We start from the raw sequence: 18,115 nt of genomic DNA on the forward strand, positions 1-18,115 counted from the left end.
GCATGATTTTTATTGATTTTTCTTTTGAGATATTGTCACTGCTTCTTATTCCTGTCAAGCCATTAAATGTTTTCTGCTACAGCATGCGTCAGTTGATCCACGTCGCCCCACGCTCTGCAGTGCTGCCGGTGCTTCTGGTTGTGATGATGTTTGTGATGTGTTGTGCCGGCGGGTGCTTTGCTGCCAGCCTGACGTACTCCTGCCCTTCTGACAAAGCGATGCGTGCGGACAGGGCGAAGTCGATCCCGGCTGTGGTGAGGGACGTGCCTTTTGGATATGAGGGTGCGTCGCAGACATGCACCGTCATTGGGAGGAATGGATGGGCGCCCACCCGCATCGATGTGTCGACAAGGGACGTGGATGGTACCAGGAAGTATTGCAGCTCGGAGCGGTATTACGCAATGAATTCATTGGTTGCAATTGCGAGTGTGAAGGTGACGTTTTTCTATGCTGAGAAAAGGGAAGTATTTGTTTCGTTATACTTTGCAGCCACTGTTCGTTAATGGCCTGCGGGCTGTCCGTAGCGATGTGGCCAGTTTTTCCGTCTTGAACGGTGCTGTCGTGCGAGAGGGTGTGTTCCCAAATAGTCGGATGCTCAGTTGTCGAGGACGGGGGCATTCCCACAGCGTGTGCGGCAGGGCCTCCCGTGGATTGTCGCGGCTCAGCGGCTGGTGGGGATTGCAGCAGAGGAGTGGCTGAAGGGCTACGGCTGTCATTGGAGCCTGCAGAGGTGCGTTGTCCGTTTTTGCTCGTTGATACGCTTGACATTTTCGGTAGTGACCTGCGCGTGAGGCACTTGTTGGGAAGACCGTGGAGCTGTCGCAGAATCCACATGTGAGGCCTTCCGCAACGATTGGAGTGCCGGGGTTAGTGCGTCGGGCGTGTGCCTTCATATTGTGGACGGACGAGAAGACGCTGCTGCAGCTTGGGCAGGGCGACGTTGATCTGCTGCTCGTCGTTCTACGAGGAGGTGCCGTGGACACGCCAGGTGGAGGTTCCGGAGGAGGTCGGGGTGGTCCTGCCTCTTCAGTGTGAGGAAGGGACGGCACCACCGACACAGAGGGTTGCTTGTGATCCGTAGGCCGCGTGCCGGTCTGCCGAGGAGTGGGCAGGAGGACGTCAATCAGCCGCTTGCTGCTCGGCAAGGAGTGGCGGTGCTCACGTCGGGAAGAGGTTCCGGCGGAGGCAGAGTACAGACGCAGTCCCAGCAGCACCGCAGCACAGCCGATCCCAGAGGGCAGGAACGTGGCGCCTCCATGCCTCGGGGTATCACAGGCCTGGGATCGAGAGGGCACCAAGCTGTTTCGCACGGACTTCTGGCAGCGTAGAGAAGCCACCGCGGAGGGCATGATTGCGGTCCTCACGTTTGCGGTGCATTTCTGCTCGGGACAGGCTGCCGCTGCAACACACTCGGCCTGCTCCATTCCGTCCGTACAGGTTCCTGTGGGACTGTCACGGCTGCCGCTCGTACGGTGCCGCGGTGCATCTCCAACCATGTGATTACAGCGGCCAGAGGCGTTCCACACGCCGAGGTAAAAGAATCACAGTCAGCTTCACGCAGGGAAATGGCAACATGTTTCCGTCGTGGCAGCATGCCTGCCAATCGCAGGATGCCGTCCTCCGTCTCCGCAGTGTGGGATGGCAGATGGTGGTCCGAGTCCATGTAAACGGGTGGACGTTTAGTGGGAGACACGCAGTGCGCGTTGCGCAGTCACGTCGGGAAACGAGACGCTGCGGCCGCTGATCCACGTTGCCTGTGCCGGGTCGTCGGAAAGCTCAGCGTCCATGCAGGTTGGGTGGCGGCGAGGTCCTCTCCTGCCGTCGTGGATGGTGAGCGACCGTTCCGCAGCTCGTGGTGTGAAATCACGTCGCAAATAACCGCTGCAGGACCTAGACGACGAATGGTGCACGCAAAGTGAGCAGCGTGGGCAATTGCCGGGAAGGCTGCAGGGGTTCACCACGTACACGCTGGGGCAGGCCGGTGGGCACACGCGGAAGGCGGTGGTCTCCAGGCAGTTGGTTCCAGCAGCGACAGGCGCTCGCACGGCAAGGTGTGGCGCACCAAGAAGGCCACACCATCGGCACGCCCACCGCAGGCCTGGTGGAAGTCACCGCAGCCAGTGAGCCTCGCCGCCAAGAAATTCCTGCAGGACACAGTGCAACTACTTATGTGTGTGTTTGTGTGCACGCTGGAGGAGCAGAAAAAAAGGGGAACACAGGGAGGCACATCAGCACAGCAATAGGCACAGCTGGATGGCAGCGATACATGCGGTAAGGCCCGAACCTCAACAATCACGCACGGTGGCAGCACACACATCCAAAAAAACAAAAGAAAAACACGGCGGCAGGGTGTGGCTGTGTGTGTGGCGCTGCGGGCGTCTGCCCGCCCTGGCCGCAAGGAAAAGCAAAACAAGAGGGAAGAAATGTGTGCTCCGCCCCACAGGCCCTCGTCGCACGCCCACACGTCACGGCTCCCTCAGCGCGCCGTTCGTCGCGGCCCATCCTCATGCGTGCAGCAGGCGAGGCGCACAGGGCCGTCGTCATGAGCGTGTCGGTGGGTGTGCGAGTGGAGCAGTTGGGCGGGAAACACACGGCACCCCTCACAGGAAGAGTGCAGCAACAAACAATTAAAGAGGGAAGAGCAGAAAAGAAAAACGTCCACAGTGATTGCCCCCAAAAGCAAAAAAGAAGGGATGTGGGGAGCAAAATATTAGGAAACAGAAGAAAAAGAAATTAAAGAAAATAAACAATAAAAAAATGAAAAAAACTCACAACACCCCGAAGTAAGTAAAAAACAAGGAAAATAAACACAAAAAACAAGTAACAACAAAACAACAGCAGAGAAAAAAAAAAGGAGTAAAAAAAAGTAAAAACACAAAACACAAAAAACAAAGAAGGAGCTGCAACAAATGGCTCCAGTGTGCATGCAGCAGCACACAGACATGCGTCCACTCAAATAGTTGTATGCATGTCGTGCATACGAATGTGTCTGGTACGCGTGCCAAGTGACGGATACAGGCAGCAAGAACATGGAGCACACAGCAGAGCAGCAGAAGCAAATGAAGCAAAACACACAATCATTGTTTTCTATTATTACGCAATAAAACAAAAGAAGCTCACAAATCCCCGTGGCTGAGTACTGTCTTTAATAGCCCTCATTCACTTCTTCAGTTCAGTGTCCCGTAGGTGAGTGCGGCCAGAACAAGCGGTGGCAGGGCATGCAGATGGGTGCCATGGAAGCAGGCGTCAGTTCCCACACTGTTCTCCAGAGCGTTCGTTGTAGGCGCAGAGGAAAGGGGAGCCGGCATGCCTGCCGCCGTAGCATTGCCTTCGCTGGAAGCAGTGTCGGTGGTGTTGGCAGCGGTGTCCTCTTCGGCGCCTTTCGCTGCACCCTCGTCCTCGCCGGTCTGGGACAACTGAGTCGGTGGCGCAGCAGCAGTCTCTTCCTGAAGCTCCACTGGAGGGTCATGGGAGGAGTGGTCGCCGCCTTCTGTGGGCTCCGGATCTGGTGTGGATTCGGGTGCAGCAGAAGCAGCAGAGGCAGAATGTGAAGGGCCTTGAAGCCCACCAGAGGGGGCGGGATCCGACGCTCCCAAGGCTGCAGCAGAAGGATCCGTCGTGGCCGTAGCGCCAGCAGCAGGGTTAGCAACAGCGCCCCCTGGAGTCGCAGTTTGAGGTAGAGGAGGGTCACCAGACGCACCCGCAGCGACAGCAGGAGGAGAATCAGAATTTGTTGTGGAGGTGTAACCGGGAGCCTTGTGCTCTTGAGGGCCCGGAGGTTCTGCTTCCGGACGTGTGGTCGGACCACTTTCAATGGTGGCCGCCTTCGGCTCCACTTTACGCTTCCACCAACTCTCCAGGATGTTTGGAGTGGGCGATGTGACGTTGATCTTGAAGACGCCATCCTTCGTAACTCCTTTGGTGCGACTCTGTGAAGCCTCGGGCGCACAGTTTCCGAAGCCCATGCCGCAAATCATTTGTGCCACAACAGTAGATAAATCCGTGCAGTTGTACCACAATGACTTCCCAGGGAGCTGCCAACGCGCAACATTACCGTCACCCGCACACTCTGCATTCACCTGCGTTACCTGCGGCTCTTGCTCCTCTTCCTTCGCGGCAAACACGCACGAGCAGCAGCACAGTAGTGCCAGCACCAACACGACACAAAAAACACGGCGCATCACCATCAAAAATATCGCTGTTGAATAACGCGGATTCGATCTGCAGGATCATGAGAAAGCAAAGGGAGAGAGACAGCAGCTACACCACGCACAGCCACCGCATGGTAATAAATGGCAGCAGTCAGAAGAAGCGCACACCAAAAAAGACAGATGGGATCATTACAACCGCAGAACTCACACACCGCCACGCAAAACAGAATTTAAAAAGGCAGAATAATCTTCCGGGCAGGTGGCCGGATCCTGAAGTTATCTATGGAACCAAACAAGTTAGGAAAAAAGGTTCTTTAGTTAATTGCTTCAATGTTTTCTTTTCATTCAATATATAGAATTCTGTGGACCACTAGCATGATCCTTTGTCCTCAGTTAGGATTTACGTATTATTACTTACGAACTGGCAGACTTTGGGGTCCTCCAACCACAAGACACCGCCGATCCCCTTCGCAAGTTCCACCCCTTCGCCAAGTCCTGAAGTGTAAAACACGACCGCGTGATATGCCGTCTGCGGGGTTTTCTGCAGACCGCACGTACGCAAAAGTTGCCTGTATTCCGCGAGAGTCCAAAAACTCATATATCCGTTGCAGCTCCCATGTCATGGCGTGTGATTTCGAGCTGCCTTTATTCGCCGCTCCTTGCAGCGAAGTGTTGTGCGCCCCAACGTCCACGGTGGATGGCAAGATGGCGGAAAAGGCCGATAGGGCTAAGCGTACCGCGCGCCTCGGCCTGCACGATAAGAAAAGGTTTCCTCTCCCATTTCCCTCCGGCAATTTTAACGTCGCCGGAGTCTGGAATGATAACGGCTCCCCATCCATGGAGCGACGCATCCGTGATGATGGCGGCCGATGCCTTTTCCGTGGAATTGATGATTCGCCTACGATTGTTCTCGATGGTGTGTCGCAACCTCTCGCCCAAGCCAACCGCTGACGGCGGTAGTTTCGTCGGGGACGTCTCCTGCACAATCCCTTGGTGAAGTGCGGATAATCGTCGTCGCACTGCCTTGATAAAAAAGTAGCAGCCACATAAACGCGTGCCCAAAATGGCAGCCAAATATAAAAAGCGTGACGCCACAACTTCCATTTCCGCGATGGTTAAGAATTAAGCGACGGCATGGCGCGTACAGAGCGGAAAAACCTTTCACTCAGGGATACCGCCCGGTGAGTGTGATCAAACTGCACCCCAGGAAGGTGTACTGCGTGGCGCCCGATTCGCGGTCCTCCCCCATGGACGCGTGACAACTGTCCGCATTACGAAGCGCTTGGGTTTCCCACCGTGTCGCATCGCTTTTCGACCCTGCAATGCGTATATTATCGATCCATACGTCGATACGCACCAATGGAGGTGCGGCCCAGAGGCGGTGAACCACCGTCGTCACCACCGCAATTGCTGAAGAAATAATCCGGAGAATTTCTGGGCTGGCCTTGTATTCCATTGGGAGCCGTGTGAGCTCCACCAGCGTGCCGTCCTCCACGTGGCATCGAAAGAGATGCCGAGTCCCCCGCGGTAAAGAGACTTGAAAAAGGGATGCCTTTAATTCCAGGCAGGAAGCGGCCTCAGCCATCACAGGCGGCAAATAATGGGAAATGTGTAAAAGAGGAACATTAGCCTCGTAAGGGTCGTCTCTGTTCTTGTCGCGTGGCCACGCGATCCATCGTCGTCGTGAACCGGTGGTTTTCTCCTCCACAACCGAGAAAGGTATTATCCATCCGCCTGTTATTGTGGACGAAGCGTCCTCGATTATTCCTGCTTTTCGTAACAATCGCGCATCAGCGGCTGGAATCCTCCGTGAGCCTTCGCACGCTTTACCGGAGGAAGACGGAGGTAAAGGGGACCGCCCGACGAGTCCCCAAACTTGCATGAACCTCTCCAAGGTAGCCGGGTTCAACCGAGTTTTAATCCACTCTAGGTTCAATACGGGCACGTTGACTTGCTGCAGCGGGATAGCGTGTTCCTCTTGTGGAGTGGCCAGACGCGTCCTTGTGGCGCGTCTCGTTATTGTAGCAGCATGATTGTGATAAAAATCATAGAAAAAAACGCTCCTCCGCTCTCAGCCAGGGTTCCTGCCCTTCAGCAGTGTCTCCCTTCACATCAATGCGACCAGCGCCGACAACTGGGTCAGCATTGTGGTGTACATCCACAAATATCGAACAGTATTCTGGGGAAGGTCGAACGGGTCGACGTGCTTCGCCAACTGCGAGATCACGTGTGGATCCAAATTGTATGTCTCCACGATTTGAGCAGCGTGCCTCAACGCACCGTGTTTTATGGAATGCGCCGTGGCATCCCAAGGAGCCAAAGCTCGTTCGACTTGGGCATTAGTAATATTCGTAAGCTTTTCGTTTTCTTGAAGTGTCCTGCATAGCTTTATAGTGTCGAAAGCGCCCTGCCTCTCGGATCCTGACGAACCGCGAGGGGCGGTGGGGATCCGCCCTCGCCATCTTCGGCGCCACGGACCAATCCAAAATTAAGGTCCCGTCCGGCTCCAGTGTGAAATTGTTGGGTGTCAAGGCCACAATCTCGGACCAACGACTCGCCGTTATCCACGCAAGTCGTAAGACAACACGTTCCCTCCAATCGGTCCGGCTGCGGATTACTTGATTCATCTCTTCCTCTGTCAAGGGGCGCGCTTGCTTCGTCTCCGATCGCGCCGCAACCTTTTGTAACCCAAGAATCATCATGTCCAGCGGGGTTCGATTCATTTCAAACATGGACCGCAGCATCCTGGCGTACTGCAGTCGGGTCGATGGCGCCACTCCGATGCCCATCTAAAAGACCGCACAGCTCTCCTCGTTGATCGACCGTTCGTGCGTGCGGCATAAGGTTGTGAATCGCCCCGCTAGGGACATTCTCCGCTCCCACTTTGACGGCTCCCACATCTCTCGAGCGACCTCGTTCGCCCTCCTCATATAACTGGCCTAAAGCGAGGATGTCGGTGTTTCGTCGTACCACAGTCGAGCGTCGTTTACAGATAAGCTCCGTCGACCTTCCCGACGATTGCGTCGGGCAATTCAAAACATCGGGTGGAGCATCGGCGCTGCGAGTAACTTCCTCTGGTTGCGTCTCCGACGTTGCACGTGAATGCGTCGCGTCAATAAATACGTCAGAATCGGCATCGCAACGATCGTTGCTGTTGCGTGCGTAGGCGGGCGCGCAGCTCGGAGATCGGGACGCTGGACTCAGTAGTTATCATCTGCAACTGGAAGGTCTGCAGTGGGGCCCTAAATAAATCAATGAAACGATCGGCGGGACCCCCCACTGTCTCCAACGCGCGCCTGCACGATACCAAACCGTCAAAGGCTGGCTGAACCTGAGCATCCGCCTGGTGCCAATACTTATAACTGTATGCGCTCCGGGGACCAACGACGACTTCGAAGATGCCCTCATTCCACACACGCGGAGCCCAGATGGTGACCTCCAATGCAAGAAAATGCATCACCCGACCTTCCAAACCGGAATCCTCTTCCAAGGGGATGGTGGGGAGGCGACGGCAAAAAAAAAAGAAAAATGTATTTTCCCGAATTGCCCTGAGAATTCTGAGTGTTGACCCGCCGTCTCTCCCCCGCAAGATTGGGTTGGGGAAGCGCGGATGCTGACACGCCCCAGGCCATCAAACGATGCGGTTGATTTCTCTGTGTGTTTCCGCCATCGCCGTGCATGCGTGGGGCCATCTGGCGGCCCTCTCCGAGAGGTGGGTGCCTCTTCCGTCTGAAAGTAAATCTGAGCAGTCCAATTCTGTACGTCCGCAACGGCATGGGTGTAGTCCGAGTTTAATATCTGCCTTTCCTCAATGACGAGCCCTTGCTTGCCCCCAACACCCAGGCCGCCCCCACACGATGGGCAGGAGCACTTGAGCATCGAAATTTGGTACTTGAAACGCCCAACGATTCGAAAAGTGCCCCGCAACGGTCGAGCCCTCCCAGTGCTTGGCAATCTTTGCTGAAATCAATCGCAAACATGTCATGGTTGCAGCGACAGTTACCGCCGCATCCAACGGCCTGTGTTCATCAATGAAGGCAAGCTGCACCGGGGCATCGCCATGCTGGCGTACCAAGCCCAACACGCGGGCCACGATGTCGCTGCACACCGTCGCCGTGCAAAAAAATCACTGCCATTACTTCACATCAAAATGCAGAAATATGGCACGGCTATGAAACAAGAAATAAAAAAAATAAAGAAAAGGAAAAAAATAATTTCGTCGTGCAGCTGTCGGCTCCCTGACTCCCTCAATCGCGGTCCTCCAAAAGACCGTACGATAAAAGAGGAAGAAATCCCGCAGTGACATCTCCGTTGCATCGATATATAAATTTATTTAAGCAGCCAGCCATCCTCGCAGGCATTCTTCTCACAAACTCGCATAAAAATAAAGAGAAATTGTGCGGCCCCCACATCCCGCAAAGGCCTCCAGGGGCGACGGAGCCTTCACAGAAGTAAAAACAAAAATAAAATGAAAAAATAGTTGTAGTGGTGCGACGCTGTTGACCGCAATGATTCCCTCGGAAGAAAGGCGTTCCCTGACCTAAACCCCCGTAAAAACACAAAAATATAAAAATCGTTAAAACACTCCCTAACATAATTCATCATAAACGCACTGCGCCAATTACCCTCAATTATTTCTTCCAATTTCTCTTCTGAGCCTTTTTGCTTCACGAAGTTAAAACTCCCACGACATTTTCTAAAACTTTTTTCGATATTGACACTTGGTACTGGCGCACCTCTTCCTTCCAAAACGCCGCTATTCCGCGGCTTTCATCGTCGCTCACATTATTGGAATTGTCGACATCACATCTCTGCCATTCAGTTAGCGGCATGCTGTCTGTCTGCTGCACGTAAATAATCCCCCACGACATGTCTCGGGATAACTCCTCCCAACCATTAAAATATGCCGCCATACGCTCAGTGAACTGCCGCACAGTGCTGGCGGTGGTGTGGCACCCACCCGTCGTGGTCATCCGCAGCCCAACCAGCGTCATGGGATTTGACTCCATAAGAAAAAAGCAGTCCACCAGCGGAAAGCCTGCACCCACCGGTATGCACAACAGCCGATGCTTTATACTAGTATTTGTATGGTATTCCATTGCAACCAATCCACATATAACTCGGTGGAGTGCCCTTCAGAATTTGCCTTCAGCACTGCGTACTGTCTTCCACGGCGTGCTGGTGGCCTCAGCTCCTTAACCTCCTCTACTAATGCTCCGACAAACTCCCCCAAACTTAAACGCGCGCAAGCCAAACATTCCCATACGTTCAGACAAAAGAGTATTCCTCTTCCCCAATAATAGCAACAGAAAGATATATATCCTTCTCACTCGTCACGTTTCCCAAAATAATGCGGTATTCGACGCCCGAGGCAAAAAGATATCGGTGCGTTGAGAAATCCATCAGTACCAACTTCTCCTCTCGCTCGGACAATCCTCACGAGCTTTTGAGACGGATTCTCAGAATACCACAGTCTCACCCCCCGAGGTATAAAGTGCTTTTCACCATCCCGGGACTTGATCCCATCCAAGGCATCCTCAATGGCAGCAGAATGCGCAATGAACTTATTCGCATCAAAGATGTAACGTGGAATCGGCCCCACTTTTTCCATGCGTTCTTCAACCATCTTCCAGCATTCCGCTTTTTTCTCCTTAGTCTCGTCACGCTTCATCCATGCACACATCGCCTTCACATCCATCTCGTCGGGGCAATTCATGATGATTCGCTCGGCTCTTGCTTGCGTCTCCCATTTATCATAGTTGCCCACTTTTGGCGATGCCACCACAATCATGCCCCATTCACCACAAGGCGCAAGCCAACTCGCTGGCTTCCCTTTCTCTGTCACATCGTAGATAACATACCCCTTCATCTCCAAAGCCCTTAAATCATACAAAGCATTCCTGGATGCTCCTCTACCCACGTATTTTGTCACCGTCTTGATGGTCTTGTCAAACAAGTACATCGTGCTTCCACCAAAACTGTACGCAACCACTTGGAGTTTCTTGGCATCGCAGTGCACCAGCTGATAGAGGAGGTACGAGCCGGCAGCCACCGATTTCCCTATCCCGAGCGTCCCAATCAACAGACGCCTCTTGGGCGTAAATTCGGTCCCACCGTGACTGCTGAACCACTCGGTGAGATCGCCCTTGACGATCTGCCACACTCGATCCACCTCACAGTTTACAAAAACGTCCTTGGGAAGATCCTGTATCGTATTCCACGAGCACGGCCATCCCTTCTCCGAGGTGAGCACCATCAACACGGGAGGTGCTGCACCGAATTGCTGCACAGCGTCATTCTTTTCGATAGTGTTGCCAACTGTCTTGTACGTCCATGACTGCGGTGGTTCCCCTTCCCTCACCTCCATTCCCGTCCCCTCGCCACCAGGGATTTCCACGACATGATGCCACCTCGCATTGTACACAGACTCGTACAATCCCTCCAGTTTCTCCGGTGTGCTCGACTTCTTTGTTTTCCTCGCTTCCTCGGCAGCTGCATCCAAAAACCTTTTAGTGACTGCATGAACGCTTGCCTTTACCTCCGCAGAAGCTGCCAACCAATTCAGTAGATAGTACGTGCCATTTTTGTAAAGCTTGTGCACATCTTCAACCATATCCATTTCATCCCTCACAGCCCTCTCCATCCTCTTATAACGATCCGATGCCTGCATTTCGCCCAATACTCCCGCATCGCAAATATATTTCTTGGGGCCCTTAAAAAACTCCTCCAGTAAGACATCCCGGTTGGCATCCAAAGCGCCTCTGCCGTCCAATTCCATCTCAAGAAAGTCATTCAGCTTCATTTTATCCACGCGAACCCTTCCTTTAAACACCGCATACTTAATCCCAGTGGAAACATCAATTCCCAGACTTTGTCGTTCTCGCCTTGCCTTTTCTTCTGCTTTCCGCCTCGCTTCTCTCAGTACATGAGAGTAGGCTGTGTTTATTTGTGTCTTTGCAAGAGGAATGACCGTATCCTTTTTTTTAAATTCCCTCCAATGCCTGAGAGTGAAAATACGTTCGTCTGAAAGCTCATTTAAGGCCCCCAATAGCACGTAAAACTCCTCACGCTCTTTTTTCAGCTCTTGGTATGACGACGAGGCCTTTATTGTATCCAATAACACTTCGTCTTTGATGAACTCATTGGGGCTACTCAAAAAGTCCTCCATATAGGCGTTCCTATAGCATTCCACAACGCCCCTGCCGTCAAAATAATTCCGAAGGAAATCATTCAGCCGCATTTTCATGGTGTGTTCCTTTTCCCCCAGCAGTATTTTATCCAGCCGACTGTCAAGAGTCCACTCTGGTCGCTGCGTTTCCTCAACCCCTCCGCAAGCTGCAGCGTCGGAAACATCGCCGGAGATGCCGCGTCGAGGCGCCATCACAACACCCGTGCGGTGAGGCATCCCACTCACACCGCCCAACTGCGGCCAGCAGGTGCCGCTGGCTCCAAAGCACACTCGCGGCTGTTTCGTCCCGCTGTCCCAAGGGCGTTGGGCGTGGCACTCGCACGGCTCGGTGGTCGGTGCGCCACGCAGCCGCACTGCGACGCCTGTCGGTGAAGCAGTCAAGGCCCACCGCCTCCGCAGCAACGCAATGTGCAACCAACCCCAACACCGCCACACCATCGTCCTTTTTATTTTGTTTTATTTTACTCACGTTGTCGGTCTGTTTGCCCCATCACCGACACTGAAAATAAGTGCACACCTTCACAAAAGGGAAGGAACAAAGAGAAAAGGAGGCGCAATCCCACCGTCACGCAGCGGGTCAACACTCTCCTCCACCCACCACCATTGCCGCACAGGAGACAGCAGTCACATCGCAGAGTCAGCACCACAATGTGCACCACACCGCCGTGCAGTGAACAATGGGCTGGACGCGGCCATGCATCGCCCCGCTCCATTTTCCCACCACTCAAGTATTGCGTGCCCGCACAAAGTAGCAAACACAATCAGAGTGCACAAAAACCCAATCAACACCTCACTCGCTGAAGCACATTATTCGCATGGAGTGACAACATCTAATGACACACCAGCAGTAGCAGGCTGCATGGAATTTCCCTGCCAGCCCTGTGAAAAGAGACACAACAACTCCGCGGAGCAAAGGTGGCAGCCCCTCAGTATTGCCCGCAGTCCACATGGCAGGAAGAATTCCACGCACGCATAGCTCCGGATCCCTCGCTGTTTGAGTGCACACCAACGGAGAATGTGAAAAAAATACCTGCGCGCAAGATGGCAATTAAACACGTGAAAAGTCGGTCTGATTTCTTCGATGGTGTTGGCGAGCAGTCCCACACAATCCAATCAAAGTGGCAGGCCGGACAGAATGGCGTCCGTCAATCAATAAAAAAAATGCGACACTGAAAAGGAGCAGAGAAGAGTTGGCGCATGCGATTGCCAGCGACAACTGAGGTGCCGAGGCGCACGTTTTTGTAGAACTGGCCGTCAGGCAGAGAGGACAAATAAAACAGGAGGGCAGCAAACCCTCTCGTTCAATGTCTCCTGACCGCGACACCAGAATCAAAATACCATGGACGACAAGAGCGGCAACGCCTTCTCCAAAACATCTTGTCAAGAAGCCGCAGGTCCTCAGGAGGGGAGGAAGGCAGCGGCGGCAGCCACAGTGGGGGAGGCAATAAAACGGCTGGCAGGCACCCTCACGTCGACGCGCACACCACATCCGAGTGGGCCGGGAGCACAGATCGAACCGCTCGGAAACACACGCATCAAACCCGCAAAACAAAGTCGCGTTGAATCGACAGGAACTCCCCGCCCAAAACAAATTTAAAAAGTAGCGTTTCTCAAGGGGGAATCCGCCTTTCCGACGACGGCACGGACGCCTCGCAGGAATTCCTTGCAAATCTCCCTTCGCAGGTCCGCAGGAAAACGCAGCGGAATAAAAATAGAGCGCAACAACGCAATAAAAATAAAAAATAATAATCCTCCCAACCGACCAGGTGGCAGGCTGCCCTCGCGCAAGTGGAAAAAACACAACTTCACTCCGGTCTTGCGGTGGTGGTCGTCTCGCAACATTTTTTCCTTTTCGTCGCAGTGCACATCCCCTCCCACAAATCATTTGTTCGGGACATGTTCCTGCGGCCAAACATCGCGCTGCTGGATCCCGCGGCACAGTCCTCGGCGCAGAAGTGAGGGGAGGAAGAGGGAACGCAGAAGGTGCGAGCAAACCCGAATTCAGTGGCGGTCGCTGCAATGATGATTGACGTCCCACGCGGTGTCCCTTTTCTGGATCCAGTCCTCACCGTGCCATGCGCTCAGCGTGCGGTGCGCCGGCCGCTCCAAGCCTCCACACGTGCTTGCGTCTCACCGTCGCTCCCAGCCCCGTTCGTTGGCTGCATCAGGGATGTCGCCATCCGGAGACGGGCATAAGGACGTTGCATCCAACAAAACCTTCAGAGGTACCCGGTGGGCCAACGACGACCGTCACTGCGGGATGTGCGGCCCTTCCGCCGCTCACCTCAAATCGCACTTCTACGCCTCCTCGAGCAGCAGCAGCAGCATAAATACACCGGTCCACTAGGGACCGTCACCAGCCATTGCAGGAAGACCACTGTGCCTCAGTGCTATAAAACCCAAACTGCATTGACGGGCCACTTCGGAAAATCCTGTCGCATCCTCCCCCATTATGCGGAAACACATCCGTCGTGCATGCGACCACCGCAGCCAAATGAATCCGGTCCAAATACCATCCAAATCAAATTCCCCTTTCCTCACGCCATTCCTTCATTCCATGCGCCCTGACCCCTATCCGCACGTGCCCACTCACACAAACCGCCATAGATAGATGGCGGCCGCCCAACGCTCCGGAAAAACATGCCCAGCACGCACGCGCACAACAAATAACATGCGCCAACGCACGACACAACGGCAGAGAGGCGCACACCGAAAGGATGCGGCCCTCCACAGCAGTCAAAGGCGGTGCATCACACCCGCAGGAAGAGTGACTCGCGGTGCGCGCTCCCTCTCTCCTCCCCTCCCTTCATGCCCACTAAAGGAAGCAGCAGCCACACGCAACCGCCAGCACACGCTACAAAAGAAGCATCCAAATCGAATGAAATCTGCATTTTGTGCGTGCATGTGGTTGTGTGTGCCTGCAGACACACGAGGCAAAAAAGTAAAAACAGGAGCAGAGCATGTGAGGGAACGCACAAACAAAACTGTACAGCAGAAGGTGCGTGGCAGAAATAAAGAGAAAAAGACTGCTCAAGCTCATGATATTGCACTGAGGACAAAGCAGCGGCAATTCATGAAAAAATTATTAATGAAAGTAATAAAAAAATAAAAACTCATCTTCAACTTTCCACACCTCACACATTGGAAAGAAAAAAGAAAAAAAAAAGAAAATGGAAAAAGTTGTCCTTTATTACGGCCACACCCAAATGATAAAAAAGGAAAAAAAAAAGAACCTAACTACCACGCTGCTCCAAACTGTCTGCATATATTTTGCCCGTAAATAAAATTAAAAGATATTTAAATGTCTTTCAGCCGTCCGACCCTCTGTGTGTCCGCACATCGTTTATATTTCATGGGGTCATCCGCGTGTTGCTGCTCCCCTCAGCCCTCCCATCGGCGCGTGAGTGCGGCCCGCAGAACACAGTCACTCGTGTGTGTGGGGACTGAGAGAAGCACGCAGACATGACGGCAGTCGCGTCACTCCATCGGGAGAGTGAGCACAGCAAAAGAAAAAAAATCATCGGGAGGGAAAAGAAATGCTCACGAGGCCGCCACCGAAGGGACTGTCGGCGCGTGAAATAAACACACAAAACAAAAAATCTTAAAAACACGGCGGCAGGGTGTGGCTGTGTGTGTGGCGCTGCGGGTGTCTGCCCGCCCTGGCCGCAAAGAAAACAAAACGAGAGGGAAGAAATGTGTGCTCCGCCCCACAGGCCCTCGTCGCACGCCCACACGTCACGGCTCCCTCAGCGCGCCGTTCGTCGCGGCCCCTCCTCATGCGTGCAGCAGGCGAGGCGCACAGGGCCGTCGTCATGAGCGTGTCGGTGGGTGTGCGAGTGGAGCAGTTGGGCGGAAACACACGGCACCCCTCGCAGGAAGAGTGCAGCAACAAACAATTAAAGAGGGAAGAGTAGAAAAGAAAAAAAGTCCATAGTGATTGCCCCAAAAGCAAAAAAAAAAAAAAAAAAAAGGAAACACATTAAATTTAAAATATGCAAAAAAAGATTTTATGAGGGAAATTTGTTCCTATGGGAAAGTATTTCTGTGCTCGGGAGGCCGCAATTGTTCCACGCGGCAGCCAGCCACTCCTCACAGAGCCGCAAGCCCCCACAGTCCCAACAGAAGAAGCGATGGCAGCAGTCCGCTCCCACGCACAGTGCCGGCATTGCCCGCTGCTTCTCCAACGGCATGGGACCCCGGAGCCGTCGGCACTTGCTGTGTGGTGGCAGGCTTCCCCTCCGTTTTTGTTTCGTCCCCTGTTTTGGTACGAGAAACAGCTCCCGCTGGTGACGAAACATCTTTTTCCACTTCGGCATCGGGGCCATAAAAAGTCAACGGACGGTTGTACAGAAGGACGTTCCTCACAGTCACGGAGACGTCTCCTTGGCTCGCTGCGCTGCCTCCATCCCCTCCAATGTAGAAGTGGGAGATCCCTTGCGGTTCTGTTGCTTCCAATCCACGTTGCGCACTCCCACACACACGCTGACCATCGACGTACACGGAGCCCTGTTTTCCGTTCTGTAGCACAATGGACACTTTGTACTGTGTCTCTGTCGCCCAAGTGCTTTTAAGCTTCTTGTTCGTTCCGTCACTGCACAACACATGCCACTTCTTTCCGCTGTCGTACGACAACTCCATAAGTTTTTTTTCTCCTTCACCGTCCAGACGCACGCCCATCAATGGAATGGGGGTAACTCCCTTCGGCTCTCCGTGGATGGACACCGTCGCCACAAGAGTGAAGTTGTAGTTCGCAAAGAGATACAGCTGATTCTCCCCCTGCCTGCCAACGGGCCACTCCGCCCATGCTCCCCGGAATGTCACTCCATCCGCATACCCTGTTGCCACCCCATTCGTTTCCTTTATTTACTGTGGCGTTCACCCCGAGGTACTCGTCCTTCCATGTGTCATCAGAGAAGTTGCCGGACAAAAAGCCAACCAGACCATCCGTGATCTTACCAGTAGTGCAGGCAGTGTCAGTTGAGGGATTCTTCGCAGCAGTTGAAGGGCACAGCTTGGAGACACGGTCGTCCACTTCCTCCCAGGTCGTCAGCACCTCCCTCACCCGCTTCAGCTGCTCAGTCAAGCGGACAGAGACCATACCGGGTGATGGTGTCTCCCCACCGCCCTTCTTCTCGTACAGTGCAATCAACTTCTCCTCTTTACTTCCTTGATCTCCACTTTCAACACTTTTGTACAACAGGGAGCTGGCGGCAGCGTCATCATCACCGGATACCGGCCCAATATCAACAATGTGCGTATTGTCCGTCATCCAAAGATGGAGTACGTCCTTTCCATCGTTGTTTCCATTTATCTCTTTTTTGGTGTAGACCGGCAGAGTAACGAGCATCACATTCCTCTTATCATCTCCATCACCGCCAATATTCGCTGTGATGAAACCGCTTCTAACGCCCTTCTCATTTCCCTGTTTGTTGCCCCACACGCGCGAGAGTGTCCCGAGTGCCTCCGTCCACTCCTCCCCCTTGTCACCGATCTCGTACACCCTGCGGCGGCCATCAGCACACGCAGTCATCATCATGAGTTTTCCCTTCCACTCCACGACGGAGGGATCACCGCAGTCATCGGCAGACATCCCCTTCGACAGATTCCCACCCCCAGTGGCTATGTATATGATCAGCGAAACGGTCTTTCCATTCTCCTTAGTGCCTTCCACGGGCAACACAAGCGTACCGTCCTTCATCTTGACACCCGGTCCACCGCCGCCAATCAGTGCTGTCAAGCTTTTGTGTTGGTCGCCTGGAGTCAACGGAATAGCGTGAGTATCGTTCCAACAAATTCTTTTTTCCTCTTCTCCCGCATCACTGACCTGACCCTTCACCAGCAAGAGTCCCCAGTGATCTACACCACTGTTCCCAGCACCAGTGGCAGCTGTCCGGCTGTTTTTTCCAACAAGCATGTAAATATCACTTCCCTTCACAACTGTTGTTGGTCGGCTCACATCTACTTTCCTCTCGTTCGGAGAACCAGATTCCTGATCCGCCACACGGCAGCCGCATTTCTCTTCGCTACCGGCACTACATGTCCCTTCTTTATTGGCAGAACATTCCTCCAGTACTTGTGTCTTCAGTTTGGTTTTATCCAACTCCTTTTTTTGCTTTTTATTCAATTTTAGGAGCTCCGAGGCAATTCCAGTAAAACCGCTTTCATCCTTCAACTGCGCCTCGGCAACGGCAAACACATCACCATTCACCTCAACAAGACTGGGAACACGTAGAGAACTCACTGTTTCTCCTTCACCCTCACTCTTTATGTCCTTCCATTGAAACTTTGGATCGGACGACGGCTCCACCTCAGCTTGCGCAGCTCTACCAGTGCCGCAGCACATCATCACGACGACGAGGAGCAGCACCGCGGAAGTAAACACACGCCGGGACATGTTGGGCCTCGGCGGCTCACTCTCTCCACCTTCCCTCCTCCTTCCGCGGGATCCGGTCACGCGGCGACGGTTGTGTGTGCGGGGTGCCACCACTGCAGCAACACGTGAGAGCATATAAATATGTGTGTGTGGGCGGTGTGTGTGCTGTTGGTCCTTTCAGTGCCTTCGAATTTCACAGTAGCGTTAAGTGCTTTTTTACTTTCTTCGTAAGAGTGTAAAAGAAATGAAGAAAACAGGCTAATAAAATATGGGTGAAACAGTAACACCGTCACCCATCCACATTGCGTGGCATCATCATCCCCGCCGCAGTCAGTCCCCACAACAACAACTCACGCACACAGACACACGGAACGAGAAGGAAAACCAGTGCACCGGGAACAC

The 18,115-nt window shown here is 53.5% G+C and overlaps 2 protein-coding genes and 2 pseudogenes across 2 annotated transcripts, besides 10 other annotated features; 1 reads left to right on the plus strand and 3 right to left on the minus strand.

The window, feature by feature from the left end:
• Positions 1 to 18,115: part of a sequence feature (areas not merged during assembly with more than two copies in the genome that could not be assigned to a particular haplotype) that runs on past both edges of the window.
• Positions 3 to 503, plus strand: Tc00.1047053510361.120 (uncharacterized protein; the record flags this gene model as incomplete). Its single annotated transcript, XM_813391.1, has 1 exon — positions 3 to 503. One exon carries the CDS (start codon positions 3 to 5, stop codon positions 501 to 503), a length of 501 nt encoding a protein of 166 aa, XP_818484.1.
• Positions 2,716 to 2,896: a sequence feature (A-rich).
• Tc00.1047053510361.130 (serine-alanine-and proline-rich protein, putative) lies at positions 3,173 to 3,904 on the minus strand (the record flags this gene model as incomplete). Its single annotated transcript, XM_813392.1, has 1 exon — positions 3,173 to 3,904. One exon carries the CDS (start codon positions 3,902 to 3,904, stop codon positions 3,173 to 3,175), a length of 732 nt encoding a protein of 243 aa, XP_818485.1.
• Positions 4,381 to 8,529: a mobile genetic element.
• Positions 4,394 to 4,612: a mobile genetic element.
• Positions 8,350 to 8,527: a mobile genetic element.
• Tc00.1047053510361.160 lies at positions 8,818 to 11,778 on the minus strand (annotated as a pseudogene).
• Positions 13,069 to 13,090: a sequence feature (AT_rich).
• Positions 13,916 to 14,077: a repeat region.
• Positions 14,417 to 14,452: a sequence feature (AT_rich).
• Positions 14,486 to 14,519: a sequence feature (A-rich).
• Positions 15,291 to 15,315: a microsatellite.
• On the minus strand, positions 15,428 to 17,848 carry Tc00.1047053510361.180 (annotated as a pseudogene).

The sequence above is a fragment of the Trypanosoma cruzi genome, genomic scaffold (assembly GCF_000209065.1).
Source record: "Trypanosoma cruzi strain CL Brener 1047053516723 genomic scaffold, whole genome shotgun sequence".
NCBI classification, from domain to species: Eukaryota; Euglenozoa; class Kinetoplastea; order Trypanosomatida; family Trypanosomatidae; genus Trypanosoma; species Trypanosoma cruzi.